The sequence below is a fragment of the Schistocerca piceifrons genome, chromosome 2 (genome assembly GCF_021461385.2).
Source record: "Schistocerca piceifrons isolate TAMUIC-IGC-003096 chromosome 2, iqSchPice1.1, whole genome shotgun sequence".
NCBI classification, from domain to species: domain Eukaryota; kingdom Metazoa; phylum Arthropoda; class Insecta; order Orthoptera; family Acrididae; genus Schistocerca; species Schistocerca piceifrons.
Genome location: NC_060139.1, coordinates 1,011,917,025 through 1,011,931,402, shown reverse-complemented (window position 1 = coordinate 1,011,931,402; position 14,378 = coordinate 1,011,917,025). Strand labels below are relative to the sequence as shown.

At 37.8% G+C, this 14,378-nt stretch overlaps 1 protein-coding gene across 3 annotated transcripts in view; it reads left to right on the top strand.

Moving 5' to 3' along the window:
* LOC124774870 (adenosine kinase) overlaps window positions 1–14,378 on the top strand; it is a 104,939-nt gene that overhangs the window by 24,877 nt on the left and 65,684 nt on the right. For all 3 annotated transcript variants that reach the window (XM_047249520.1, XM_047249519.1, XM_047249518.1), the window contains one exon: window positions 126–271. In XM_047249520.1, the coding sequence (XP_047105476.1) occupies window positions 126–271 (146 nt within the window). The remainder of the gene's footprint in view (window positions 1–125; window positions 272–14,378) is intronic.

Here is a 14,378-nt window from a genome sequence, read left to right as displayed (position 1 = left end):
ATTATTTGAGAATTTGTAGCCCTGTTAAATTTGTAAATGTTTCTTATAAATGTTATGGCTGCACTGGAATGTTATATATTTCACTGCACATCTGACTCCAATGATTATTTCTGTTTTTGTTTAAGGTACCTGTGCCGTTCTCATTACATCAAATGGTGCTGAACGCTCTTTATGTGCCAACCTGGCTGCTGCAAATTGTTTCACAATTGATCATATCAGACATCCAGAGAACAGGAAACTCATAGATAATGCATTGTACTACTATGTATCGGTGCGTAATGTTTTATCGGATATTTTGCCACCATTATTTTTAAATACCTCTAACGTAATATTGAAGCACATACTTTTATATCAATTCATAATCATAGTGATTTCATCTGCACTCATAGTGCAAGTATTTTTTATGGACTCCATATAATGCTGTTAGTTCTGGTTTTGCCAAATATTTGTTTCTTTTGTCTAGTTATACCTTTCCAGGTCACATTATTAACAGAAGGTGCTTCCAGTACAAAAATATGGGTGGCATAATTTTGTTTGTGAACTACTGATTGGTGTAATATGCTTGGTTGGAGCAAAATTTAATTTTTACATGTTTAATATAAGAAGTGCTGCAACTGAGTAAAAATTAAAACTATTTTTCGCCAATGAGGAAGAGTATTTGAAGGGGAAGTGACAACCCTTGACTACAGGATTTACAGGCACAATTATTTTTAGCATTGTTCGTCCTGACAGAACTGAAATGTCTTGTTTTTTTGGCAGTGATTTTTTTCTATTGTGTCAATAAAATTATGTAGCAGAAATTCCATTGTGGGATCTGTAACTAATACCACAATTCGTAATTTTGTTTGACTAGTTGATGGCAACAAATACTAAAGCCCCTTTTACACGATCAATTTTCTTGTGTGAGCTGACTATTTGAGACAAGTGAGTCTACTGCAGTGCCTGTGGCGTTTTATTCCTGTAGTGAGTCTTGTCTCTTTCAAGTGGTCATTTTTCGTTTGCAACATTGATGCCAGAATTGAGTGTGTGGTATGAGCTATCCGCTGTGCAGTTTGTCATCTGAATAGTGAAAGTGAGGTTATGAGAGATTATCCTTCTCATGAAAAAATCGAAATACTGTAACAAAATGTAGCAACAATCAGAATTGTATGAAGTAGCAAGACTTTTACACAGCCAAGATATAATCATTTGTAGTATATTTTATTTGCAAAGCTCTCACTGAATATTCTTATAGCTTCATGAGAGGTGAATGTTAGGCCAGAAATATAATGAAATTGGAGCTTGACTCATTGTCTTCATGGTATCACAGGGCTGGGGACAACTGGGAATTTTGGGAAAAACCCGGGAATTTTTAATCTGGGAGAAAGCCATGAAAATCCTGGGAATCTTTTAGAACTCTGGGAATTTTTCATTGTTTTAGTCTTGAGTTAAATTTTTGTAATTTTGACTGGTAAAAACTGATACTCTAACAAAGAATACTGCTGTATTCCGCTACTGCAGAATAATACTATGGCAGTAAGATATAAACAAGAGGAAAATACCAGTATGAAACTTAAGATACAAAGAAAATTTGCCATTTACAACAATAAAACATAGTTCGCACACAAGCGTCCACCGACAGCAAAATTTGTCAATCGCTATAGGACAAAGAGTAAACAATACTTCGTAACAACAAACTTCTTTCAATGAGTGTGGTGTCACAACTGCTTAAATTAGGTTTGTTTGAGCAGTTGGCATTGGTCGCATGCAGAGAGCTGAGCAGGACCTTCTCCTGCTTCTCATTGTTTTGAAATGTGGCTCTTGGGTGTATAAGCTGTAGCAGCAAGATACTACCCAGAAAAATTGTTCTGGCATACCCAAGCTGCCATATGTGCGGTTGCACAGAGCAGTCGAAGTTGTAGTGGCGAGTAGTCTCCATGTGACCCGCATTTACGTTTTCCGCTTTTGCTGTTCTCTCTTCATTTATGGCTCTCACATTAGATGAAAACAAAACTGATTTGTTTGGCTGGGAGTTATCAAATGAATTAAAATACAGTCTCGTAGTTATGGAAGGCTAAAATATGTTATTAGTTTCAGTTTTCTGATTGTATTTTATTTCCATGTTATTGGCAATCAAGTATTAATCACTTTGCAGAACAATCATGTTATTTTTGTTGGTTTGCTAAATAAAAGTGGCTTTTCTTAATCTTTCCTGCAGAGACAGTAAATTTATTTGAAATGAAGTGTTTCATTGCACACCGTTAGCTAATTTCAACTGCTCACTGCATTTCAAGTGCCGTTTTCATTTCTGCCGTATGTGGTATTATGGCATAATAAAGAACCAAGCATGAGATAATACAGTGGTGGTACTCCAAGAACATTGGCTTTCCGAAAAACACACTGTAAAGCTTTAACAGAATTTTACATATCTGCCTTCCGTGAGACATTGTGTTTTTCGATCACAGGACATGTTTCAACACTTGTATGGTACCTCTTCAAGGCCTGACTTTATTTCTTAATTTATGTTGTTTATGTCTTAAATTTACAGAACATCATTCTTCAGTAAATTGGAGACTGGTAGCACACCATGTTTTATCAATGTAGCTCCCCACAAGGCTTTATATTTACTCCTAGAGTAGATTATAAACTGCCAATTGCAAGGTTTCTTGGCTTCACACATAACCTTGTTAATTTTATACACTTTGAAACAGTCACAAAAGCTTATTATTCTTAGTTCTGGTGTGTAAAAACAACAGTTTTTTATTTTCTCAAGAAATTGGTATTTGTTCTTACTAGCTTTTTGCAGTGCAAAGTATATGTAAATTTGATTGGAAATGCTACATAACAGTATTTCAGAGTAAAAAAAAAGTGTCTGTGATAAAGCCACCTCATAGCAAAATATTAGGGTATGTTAAGGTGTAATGTCTAATTTTTGCCGGCCGGAGTGGCCGAGCGGTTCTAGTCGCTACAGTCTGGAACCGCGTGACTGTTACGGTCGCAGGTTCGAATCCTGCCTCGGGCATGGATGTTGTGTTGTCCTTAGGTTAGTTAGGTTTAAGTAGTTGTAAGTTCTAGGGGACTGATGACCTCAGCAGTTATGTCCCGATGTGCTCAGAGCCATTTGAACCATTTGAAATTTGTATAATTTTTAAAAAAATATTGTGCCAAGGACTGCTTTCTAATTTTGCATATCTTGGATAGGATATGATAAAACAATTGTCGTAAGTACAAGAACTCCATATGTCCCATCTGAACAATGTGCCGCACTGCTGCGCATGGTCTTGTGATGCTCCACTGCGCATGAAATCCCAAACAGAAATTGTAGTGATTCGAGAATTTCTGTGTAAATTCTAGAACCACTCAGCCTTCTACCACCTCGAAAACATGATATTCTGGATATGAGTGTGGGATGGTAGAATCCTACCTACTGGGCATCACATGTTTCAGTCGCGGGAAGAAAGTAGATGCGACGGACTAAAGGCACCGACAAGTACCTGTCAGGCAATCCATAGATGGATTAGTGAGTGTGTAAGGAAGAACCATGGAGTTTATTTGCAGCTCAGTGCTTATTGTGTCATTGACTATTGTTATTAAAACAAGGACAGTTGAAAAAAACTCTTGACATAGCCTTGCTATAGGCAAGACATTTTTTCTGATTCATGTTCAGAGAAGTTATGGTATCTAAGCTAACTTTCTTTTAACTGTAACCCAGTTTGTTTCCGATGTTCGGCGGTATGAGAGACTTACAGGAAGTTACATATTTATGTGGAAAGTGAGAGTTTTATTGTGTATGGAGGTTAAATACATTGTTAATTGACGAAAAGTAAAGTTTGTGTGTCTGCTTATTTCATAAGTAGAAAGAGTCAAAAAATTCCTGTACCTAGCGTTTTTCTACGGAGAAGAAGTCAAGAGGGTTTCCAGCAGCTGGTAGCCAGTGGAGAAGAGTGGCTGCAAGTTCCAAATAAGTCACCTCGTAAAGAAGTGGAAGGTGGTTTGGGGGAATAAACTGATCCACACTTACACTTTAAGTCATTAGAACATTAGAAAATGCAGTGAAAGGTGTATGAGCAGAGTAAACGCCAAGCAAGGGCTCCCTGTGTCATCATAGTTGCACATGTGCAGTGACACCTTACTTCTGGCACTCTCTGGCAACTGCTCAGACAAACCTATTTGTAACAGGTTGGGGGAAAATGTTGTGAATGGTAGTCTGAGAAGCATTACTTTCAAAGTAAATTTTGTTCTAAGCAAGATGAATAGTGTTACATGTGAGAATGTGTACTGAATTTCTTAAATCACAGATCATTTGACTGTCGTTCAAAACGTAACACTTTATGGGCCAGCCACTTAGAATAGTTTTGGGCCGTAAGACCAGGCATTTACATCATCATTTAAAATTTTACTGGCACATTTGTATTGATATCTTAAAGGATAACACACTGTAGCTATACTATGTGTATATTAACGTAAACCATGAAATATGCCTATTTGTGCTGCTATACGAGAAGTACATCATGTGTCATATGCTCTGAATATCTGTTGTCATTTGCTTGCGAGATAATAAGACATGAGCTATGACTGGCTTAAAAAAGCACATCACAATAACGATTCCAGTGATTTGGAAACCAACATGCTGTTCGGTGGAATTCATAGGTATACTTTCATAATAAAAAAATGTGCGGTGTGTATGTTGCTGCAGGTCAAAGATCTTTCCAAAACACATTTTTTTCTTCTGGATTTCATTTCCTAAAGTTCTGGGAAGCTCTACGCTGGTGTATGAAACCTTTACCTTTCAAAATATTGTTAAATTTTACAGTTCCGACAGAAAGTGTACTATCACTTACCACAGAGAAAGAGTATGTTCACCCAGGAAAAAATTTATTTATAACTGGGAAATCCATGAAAATCTGGAAATTTTTTCTTTCCTTGTCCACTTGTATGATCTGTGTTACCAGCAGTTCTATGGAGACTGTATATAATGTATAATTTGTAGAAATAATAAATTTGTATATAATGTATAATTTGTAGAAATAAAAACCAAAATCTTTGCAAGATTAACAGTAATTGAGGAATTTTGTGGAATGACGACTTAAGTAAAATATATTGAAATCAAGATACGGAACATCAAACATTTTAAATTTTTTTGTGTATTCATTTCAGTCTCTTGCATATGGACTTAATTTTCATTCAAATATAAATGAAATATTGCGGTTTCAAAATATATCATGTAGTAGTATAATATATAAGACCTACTGATTAATTTTAAGACATAATACAGTACCAGACTCATCTTTCTCCATAGATCACTGTATAACACAAAAAATGCAGCGAGAGACAGTGGTCATATTGTGGGAGCTACATTTGTGTTTATGTATGTATGTTGTCTAATTCAGGAGAAGGCCTTTCAGGCGAAAGCTTATTTGTTTAGCAGTCTTTTTGTTGTGCCTGTCTGTGACTCATTACCTCCATTATGTGGTGACCAGCAATCTATTCTTTTCATAGTAATGTCAAAGCAAAATTTCCCATATTTTACCATGACATAATTGTTAAAATCAAAAGTAGTGTTCCCACACATTAAAGTAACAAAGACTATGTTTTTACTAACACATTGCATATCGGCTGCTGCACCATGCTTATTGTTGCAGTTCCTGGTGATTTTCGTAAGACACGCACGAAATGAGCACACCTTTCTTATTTGAAAGTAGCTGTATAATTTGGTTTCTGTGCGATTTCCCCTTGTCATGTCCGCCCCCCTCCCTCCCCTCTGTTGTAATCATGGGCTCATCATGAATTATTGTTATCATTCACACCTCCCTTTTATCTTTCCAAACATACAGCAAAATGTCACCTTGTCTTTGAAATGTAGTGTCACCTATCTATAGATATTTGGCTTCTGTTTGTAGATACTTAAGGAGACCTCTGTTGATTTGCATTGTACCACAATTTCTTGTTTCCCTTTCTAGAAGTGTTTTGGTAATAGCTGTACTGTTGTAATAATTGTTGTAATAAACATGGCACCACATGCCAAGGTGAGATGAAAGTACAGAGAGTATAGCGTCTTGAGGCTTTTTTCCTTCCTCACTATATATATCCAGGTTGGAGAACCATTTACACTTTCACGAACGATATTTCATAAGTTTCCCAGGATTATACATCTGGAAACAAAGCCGCTCTCTCCGTGGTATCAGTGCTTCATCAAGAAAAAGCTCCTGTTCAGGTTTAAATATGGTCAGAAATTTATCTAGTAGTTAGTTTAGCACAGATTCGGATTTGTAAAGTTTGTTTTCCTGACCACACTATCATTGAAATGCTACTATTTCCTTGTCTACTCAGATCAATTTCTGCTCATTAGCTTCCAGAAAATCTGTGTGTGTATTACAAGATCTGTTGATCAATAGTCCTTCAAATAATCTTTTTTTATTTGCCCCGTCAAGATAATCATGCCCAGAAGTTTTTTTTCATTTCAATAGCAGTGATATTTGTAAATTTGGGATACTTTGGAGATTTTTTATAATGGTTTTCATTTTGTTCATAATACAAGTTTGATTGTGTCCACATCTCATCAAACAGTTCATTCCCTAGAAATAATTCCACCATGCTTATAACACCATTGATCTTACTGGAATTTCCCTAAATGTTTCTAAAATAATGATCTTGTCCTTTTTCAACCAACTTCCACTGATAGAAGCTTCGTCATCTAAACCGTTCACAATTGTCTCACTTTGGTTGATTATAGCCATATTTTTTTCTTCTTCACTTCCACTACCACTATCAGTAAAATCATTTGACTCGCTTGGAATGTCAGAACAATTGTCTGCAAACAGTTCAACGAGAATCTCACTTTCCGTCAAATGTTTTCGCATCGTATAGCTCAAGGCAACAACTGCAGTATTGACTGTTATGTTGTACTGATTGTTGGGAGTAAAACAAAAGATAAAAATAAGTTCATGCTGTTGTTCACTGCACTGAACCCTCTAATTCATGGATAACCTTTTGTTAAATTGGAATAGTTACTGGCATGAGTAACAGGTCTCAGAAAACGTGCAGAGCAAAAAACCTAAATTTACATGATCCATCCACACCAGTTGGACGTGGCAACATGTAAAACTAAGAGAGCTGTACGCAATGTGTTAAACAGACATACACAGTCCAATCATTGCTTATGTTTTACGTCAGTATGCAGTAACCACTCACAGACACAGGTGGTAGCACTACCAGCGGAGGATATATAAAGCGTGTGGGAGAATGCAAATAACACTGCAGTCACTGTCGTAATGTAGAAACAGAGCAATTTGTCTGATGTCCAAAAGGGCATGATCATTGGCTAACTTTTTTAAACTGTTCGCTTGCCGCCATGGTCAAAGTATACCCTGCGTGGCAAAATGGTGCTATCCACAACCGGCGCCAAGGCAACTGTGGACTATAGATGATGGGTGAATGACAGCTGTGGAAACGTGTACAGGCGAGTAAACATGCAACTGTTTAGCAACTGACCACCTGGATGAACCAAGGGGCTTCCAACAGTGTCTCCTCAATGACTGCTCAGTGAACATTTCTGCGTATGGGCCTCCACAACAGGCATCTGGTTCATGCACCCATCTTGACTGCTATTCATTGGTTACGAAGGGTGGAATTTGCATGCTAATACCGCAAGTGTACTTCCACTGAGTGGCCCTGTGGTCTTTTCAGATGAATCACGTTTTATACTCGATCAGACAGACAGCCATTGGTGTGAAACATCTGATAGTAAATACCCTGCAACCAGGAGGGAGTATTATGGTCTGGGGAATGGTTTCGTAGCATTCCCTGGGTGATCTCGTCATTCTGAAGACACAGTGAATCAACACAAGTATGTTTCTATCCCTGGGGACCACATCCATTCCTGCATGCAGTTTGTTCTTCATCAGCATGATGGTATCTATAAGTAGGACAGTAAAATGTGTTCCACAGCTCACAGTATGTGTGGTTCAGAGAGCACCAGGATCAGTTTTCATACTCCCCTATCCACCAAACTTCCAGATTTAAACCCAATTAAGAATCTGTGGTACCATCTCAATCAGGCTGTTTGCACCATGGATCCTCAACTGGTACTCTCCAGAAACTCATTGACTCTCTTCCTGCATGTCTTGCAGCAGTCCATGCTGTAAAAGATGATTGTTCAGGCTTTTGACAAGTGGTCACATCAGTATGACTGTACAGTGTATTTACAAAAGTAATAATATATTTAAAAACAAAGATGATGTTACTTACCATATGAAAGTGCTGGCAGGTCGATAGAAACACAAACAGACACATACATACACACAAAATTCAAGCTTTCGCAACAAACTGTTGCCTCATCAGGAAAGAGGGAAGGAGAGGGAAAGACAAAAGGAAGTGGGTTTTAAGGGAGAGGGTAAGGAGTCATTCCAATCCCGGGAGCGGAAAGACTTACCTTAGGGGGAAAAAAGGACGGGTATACACTCGCGCGCGCGCACACACACACACACACACACATATCCATCCACACATATACAGACACAAGCAGACATATTTAAAGACCAAATATGTCTGCTTGTGTCTGTATATGTGTGGATGGATATGTGTGTGTGAGGTGCAAGTGTATACCCGTCCTTTTTTCCCCCTAAGGTAAGTCTTTCCGCTCCCGGGATTGGAATGACTCCTTACCCTCTCCCTTAAAACCCACTTCCTTTCGTCTTTCCCTCTCCTTCCCTCTTTCCTGATGAGGCAACAGTTTGTTGCGAAAGCTTGAATTTTGTGTGTATGTATGTGTCTGTTTGTGTTTCTATCAACCTGCCAGCGCTTTCATATGGTAAGTCACATCATCTTTGTTTTTAAATATATTTTTCCCGCGTGGAATGTTTCCCTCTATTATACAAAAGTAATAACATATGTTAAAGTTGTTAGTTAAGTATTTTTTATAGTAACAAACAAAATGTACGATATTTCTCTTTAAAAAGCTATTAGTAACAATATCATTCACAGTGTGATGTAAATGCATTTTTCCAATTAAGTAAGCAAATAATCATCATCATTATCTTGAACATTTTCCATCCCCAGGCTGGCTCTGTTAGGAATGTAAGCCTCCATCAAGTCCTTTTTTCCCCAGCGCCTTTCTCTATTCATTTTGGTCCAGTCCTTGCCTCTTTTTTCAACACACTCCTCCACACTTTTGAGCCACCTGTCCCTTAGTGTTCCTATTGGTCATTTCCTTCGCATCTCCATTTCTTCTTTTTCGTATGCGCTCATACCGTCTTAGCCGTGATATTTCTGTCCTGCTCTGCAAGTGTTCCTCTTTCACCATTTCCCTTACTCTGCCATTCCTCATCCTCTTCTTGTTAGTCCCATCCTATTTCTGAGGAACTTCATTTCACATGGCTATAATCTGCTTACTGCTCTTTCCTTCATTACCCATCTTTCAGATGCATAGGTCAGTATTGGGGCATAGTAACTTATATATATATTACTTTTTTTCCACTTTGTGGGACATCTTTGTTCCAAACCATGCTCCTAACGCTTCACAGGAATGCTTCTGCCTGTCTGGCACATTCACTGATCTCCTTATCATTTCTTCTATTTTCGTCTATCATACTTCCCAAGTACTTGACACTTTCCACCTTCATCAGTTGTTCACCTCCGATCGGTATTCGGCTAGTTGGTGTATCTTTCTTTCTAGTTGTAACCAGGATCTCACATTTGTTGTCATTAAATTTCATTCCAGACTGTCTCACAATTTTGTTCCCAAGCATCCAGCTGTTCCTGAATCTCCTCCACTGTGTTTCCCCGGATCATCAAGTCACCTTCGAACACCATTGCTTTTGTCTTGTCTTCCAGTTTTTTCTGCCACATTAGTCATTCTCATCAAAGACTACAATAAAGAGGAGAGGTGACAATGCAGTGCGCTGTTTCACACCGGGCATTTGCTGGAACCAATCCGTCGTTTCATTTCCCACTTTCACGCAAATTTCCTCAGTACACAGGATAAATAAACAAATAAATAGCACAAAATGGCTTCCTCTCAAATGATCTTCATGCAAGGTTATCATCAATCATTTTCTGTTTCACATTCTGAGTATTCATTTTCTTTCACAGGCGCATAGTCTTCTACAGTAGTCTTTAGCATTTCTTGTTCAAAAATATCTTCCTTTTTTGCGTTAGTAATCCCAGCATGTGGTGTATTCACATCACCATTTCAGTCTTCAGCATTGGCCATGTACATTCTCCTTTTCTTAAAAGGAATAAATGTTTCAGTATAAGAAGATGAGACTGAAAGTGAGTTTCTGCTGCAATATAAAATAACATATTTTTATGTTGCAAATTGTCTTTCCTTTGGTTTTCTTGATGTAGTGTGGTGATGAAGCTGATGCCCAGTCCTCAATAATGTCCACTCTTTCTATCACTTCAAAGAATGCTGAATTCTTTCTGCAGCTCTGAAGCACTGTAATATATGGGTGCACATTCTCATTGTTTTCAAAATATCTTAGAATCTTTCTCTGTAGGCCCAATTAAAGTTACACTGAAACGCAGGCAGTGTAGTGCAGCAATGTGAGAAAGTGGCAATCAGTGACGTGATGAAGTCACAATATTGCAAATATCACACACAATACTGTGCAATAATACAACTACATAGCAGATTGCATGTGGTGGTGTTGCTACCTTATTCAGAGGAGTTATAGCACAGTTACTTTGTTTGCGTACAGTATACCGAATAAATTTGGTTGACTTTTACAGCACTGTATTAATTCTTTTTGTTCATAAACTAAGTTAACACTGTACATATAAAATTGGTGTTATATTGTACAGTACAGTGTCAAGCAGTCGAAAACATAGCTCCTATACATTAAAAGAAAAACTGGAAGTGCTAAAGCTGCTTGACAACAGGGAAAGTGCAACAAAATTGCCTATTGAATCTGGTGTAGGAAAAGCCACTGTCAGTAGGAAAAAATGGGAGAAAATTGAAAGCTTCTGCAACACATTTGATGATAAAACTTTGGAACAATGCCACAACTCCATAGTGTTGTTGTACGATAAAATTGTTGAAGCTACTTTCTTGTGGTTCACTCAGGAAAGACAAAAAGGTGTTCCTATTAGTGCTACATAGCATCAAGAAAAGACATTACAGCTGAACAAACTCGTGAATGGTGAATCACTGCCAGATATGGTTGGTTAGAGGCTGTTGGAAGAAGAGACACTAGGTATGACAATAATAAATGGAGAAAAGTTGTCAGCTGATGTTGTCATTGCAGATGCATTGTTAGATGAGTTGACACAATTGATATCATCAGAAAATTACTCACCACAGCTAGTTTACAACGCTGATGTAACTAGACTGAGTGTCAAAGCATTCCATACAAAAGTCTTGCTTCGAAAGAGCATCATCTGCACCAGATTGTGAAATGAATAAATAACAACGTACTGTAGTAGCCCGTAGCAATGACATGTCAAACAAACAAATTGTCACTCATGGTAATTGGAAAGTCTGCAAAACCGTGAGCCCTAAAAGACGCGAATATGAATGCTCTCCTTGTGTACTACAAAACTCAAAAGCTTGGATAATCGGTGTTCAGTTTAGTGAGTGGTTCAAAAAACAATTTGTTCCCACTGTCAGAAGATTCAGTACAGAAAATGGACCGCCACCTCGAGCTGTACTTTTGATTGGCACTGCTCCATCTCATCCTTCAAAAATGCAGCTGATCAACATCAAAGCATCTTTTTGCAGCCACATATAATCTCTTTATCTTGAAATCAATGGATAAAGGTGCGTTAGAAAACCTATAGCTGAATAACAGGAAAAAGCTTCCGTGATTTGTAACTGAAAGAGAGGACTGTTCTGTCTTAGAAGAAATGAGAAACATAACAATTAAAGACAGCATCTGCTGGCTAGACGAGGCATGGGACACTTCGAACAAACATCTAATACACGTCATGGAAGAAACTGTGGCCAAATCCCGTGTTGGAAGAAACCCCATCCACTCCCGCATCAGACAACAGTTATATTCTTTAACTTGTTCAAGAAAACCAGGAAGCAAAGATGCATGTGAAAATTACTTTCGAGAATCAGTAATGGATCCATTGTCTCTGTAGACCAAAATTGGCATGACAGCAACTACAAAGGTCATGAAGGAGAAAACTGCAGTTGCCATTAAGCTATGTAGAACCGCACATTGTTGCCATACCAACTGACATGATGTTCTTGAGACACTAGCTCAGTATCGCGTCATAAAGCACATTCAGTTCGTTATGGCAAAAGGAGAATACTTACTTTCCTTTCTTTACACTAAAAATGAGCCTTTTATTTATTTTTTCCTCCATCCCAGATTTTGATCGGATTATCCGAACTTTCAAATCTGTAGGTTTTGTATTATCAGGGTTCCACAGTACTCGTATCTTTAATTTGCCCTCTGTATGAATTCCATAGCAGTATAATGGTTTTAATGTTGTTTAGATCCTGAAGTTTACTCTTTATGACATCACATGGAAAGGAACAAACAGAAGTTCAATCTTCTTTGCTACATCTTCTACAAAATAATAAAATTTATTTGACTGGTCATTGTGACAGTGAACATTAAATACGTAGAACGACAGTGCCCTTTTGTAGAATTCACTAATTCTCAGTTTAAGAAGAGGCATTTTACGTGCGTAACCAAATGCGAGCACTAAGGTATCTGTGTTTTCCAAGTTTGGCTGACCTCAAATACATTTCCTTTACTTTATTGTACTGTACAACTCTTATTTTGTTCTCCTAATATACTTCTTTTTCTGAATATCATTTGCTTTGACACGCAGTACAGCTTCGCATTCCCAGCAGATATCATAGGGATCCGTTCTGGTTTTCAAAATAAATACTGGCTATTCTCTCTGAAGAACTTATGAAAAGTTTTATTCTTCACCTGGAGTAACATATTAGGTTAGTGGCGAAAATAATTTTGGAAAAAATTGAATAATTTTGCAGTGCTAAGCTCAGGGTGTCAAAATATTTCCTTTGAGATTTGCCTTGCCAATAATGGAATGAAACAGGTCCCAATTAGATCAGACCATTCCCCATATTTCTGTTGCTACTTTATACAGTCTGTTGCTGTGTTCCCCACTATTATCTTCTGCTGTAAGAGCACTAACATTCAAAATATTTAAAATTGCTTTTAAATTACTCTTCTTAACTTGCCAAATTCTCTGCAATAGAGATTTACACCCTATAGTACAATTCTTGTAGCAGTTTAGGTGATAAATGTATGAAGAGCTACAGTTTCGACTAGACTTAGTTTCATTAGATGTTCTATCATTTCTTCGTGTAGATTCGAACTTAAAATCAATGTTTCTTGCATGTTCTTTTTTCCTGTAGCCCAAAACCTTTCATGGATCTCTTGTTGACCTTTTGGGATTATTTTTGTAAAACATTCCTTTGCACGGCGTTCCTTACAGACTTAAAATTTCGTAGAACTTACTTGCATTACAGTTTTTGGCGAAACATAACGTTGTCCAGAATTTCTCTTCTTCTTTGCAACCTCTTTCTTCCACTTCCTTTCCTGAATTTTACATTTTCTTGCAATAGTGTGGTTCTCATATTCACTCTCAATATTGGATGTGTTATCATAGTCACTTCCCATATGTTTTTTACAGTTTCTAAGTTAATCTTCCAGTGTGATATTATCAAAAGTCAATTCCATGTTAAACATACCCCATCACTACTAAATAAGTTTCAGCATGGTGCATACGGAACTTATGTTTGTGTGGCATGGAAGTTGTTTGTGTACTATCAGCCTGCTTAGCTGAGTGGTAACGTGCTTGCCTCTCATACAGCTGGCCCAGGTTCGATACGCGACCGGGTTGGAGATTTTCTCCGCACATGGACTGGGTGTTGTGTTCTCTTCATCATCATTTCATCCTCATCACCAGCACGCGAGTCGCCTGCCCAATTTGGTGTCGAATGAAATAAGACTTGTGCTCGCCGGCCATACTTGGATACATACGGATGGGGCCTCCGGGCCAACAATGCCATTCGATCATTTATTTCTTTCTTTCTTTCTTCTTCTTCTTCTTCTTCTTCTTCTTCTTCTTCCCCCCCCCCCCCCCCCCCCTACTGCCTGCAGAGACCCTTATAACAACAACTTGGCACAGCACAGCTGTCAAATGTTTGTAGTAACCATTGTGTCTGACAAGAGTAATAATATTTTCTCAACAAGAACTTGTTAGTACAGATTCAATATTTGCAGGAAATGGAGAAATGACTCAATGGAATTGAAGTTGTTATCCCAAGAAACGCCTCGATTTATTTTGCCCCAGTCAGCTTATGGGGAAACCACAGCCAAATGAGTTTTTCTGTGTATTAAAAAAAGTACTCATCCCATTTAATCAAATCATAAATTTTTAATTATTGTAATTGATTTGAAATATTTGTGCTAAAC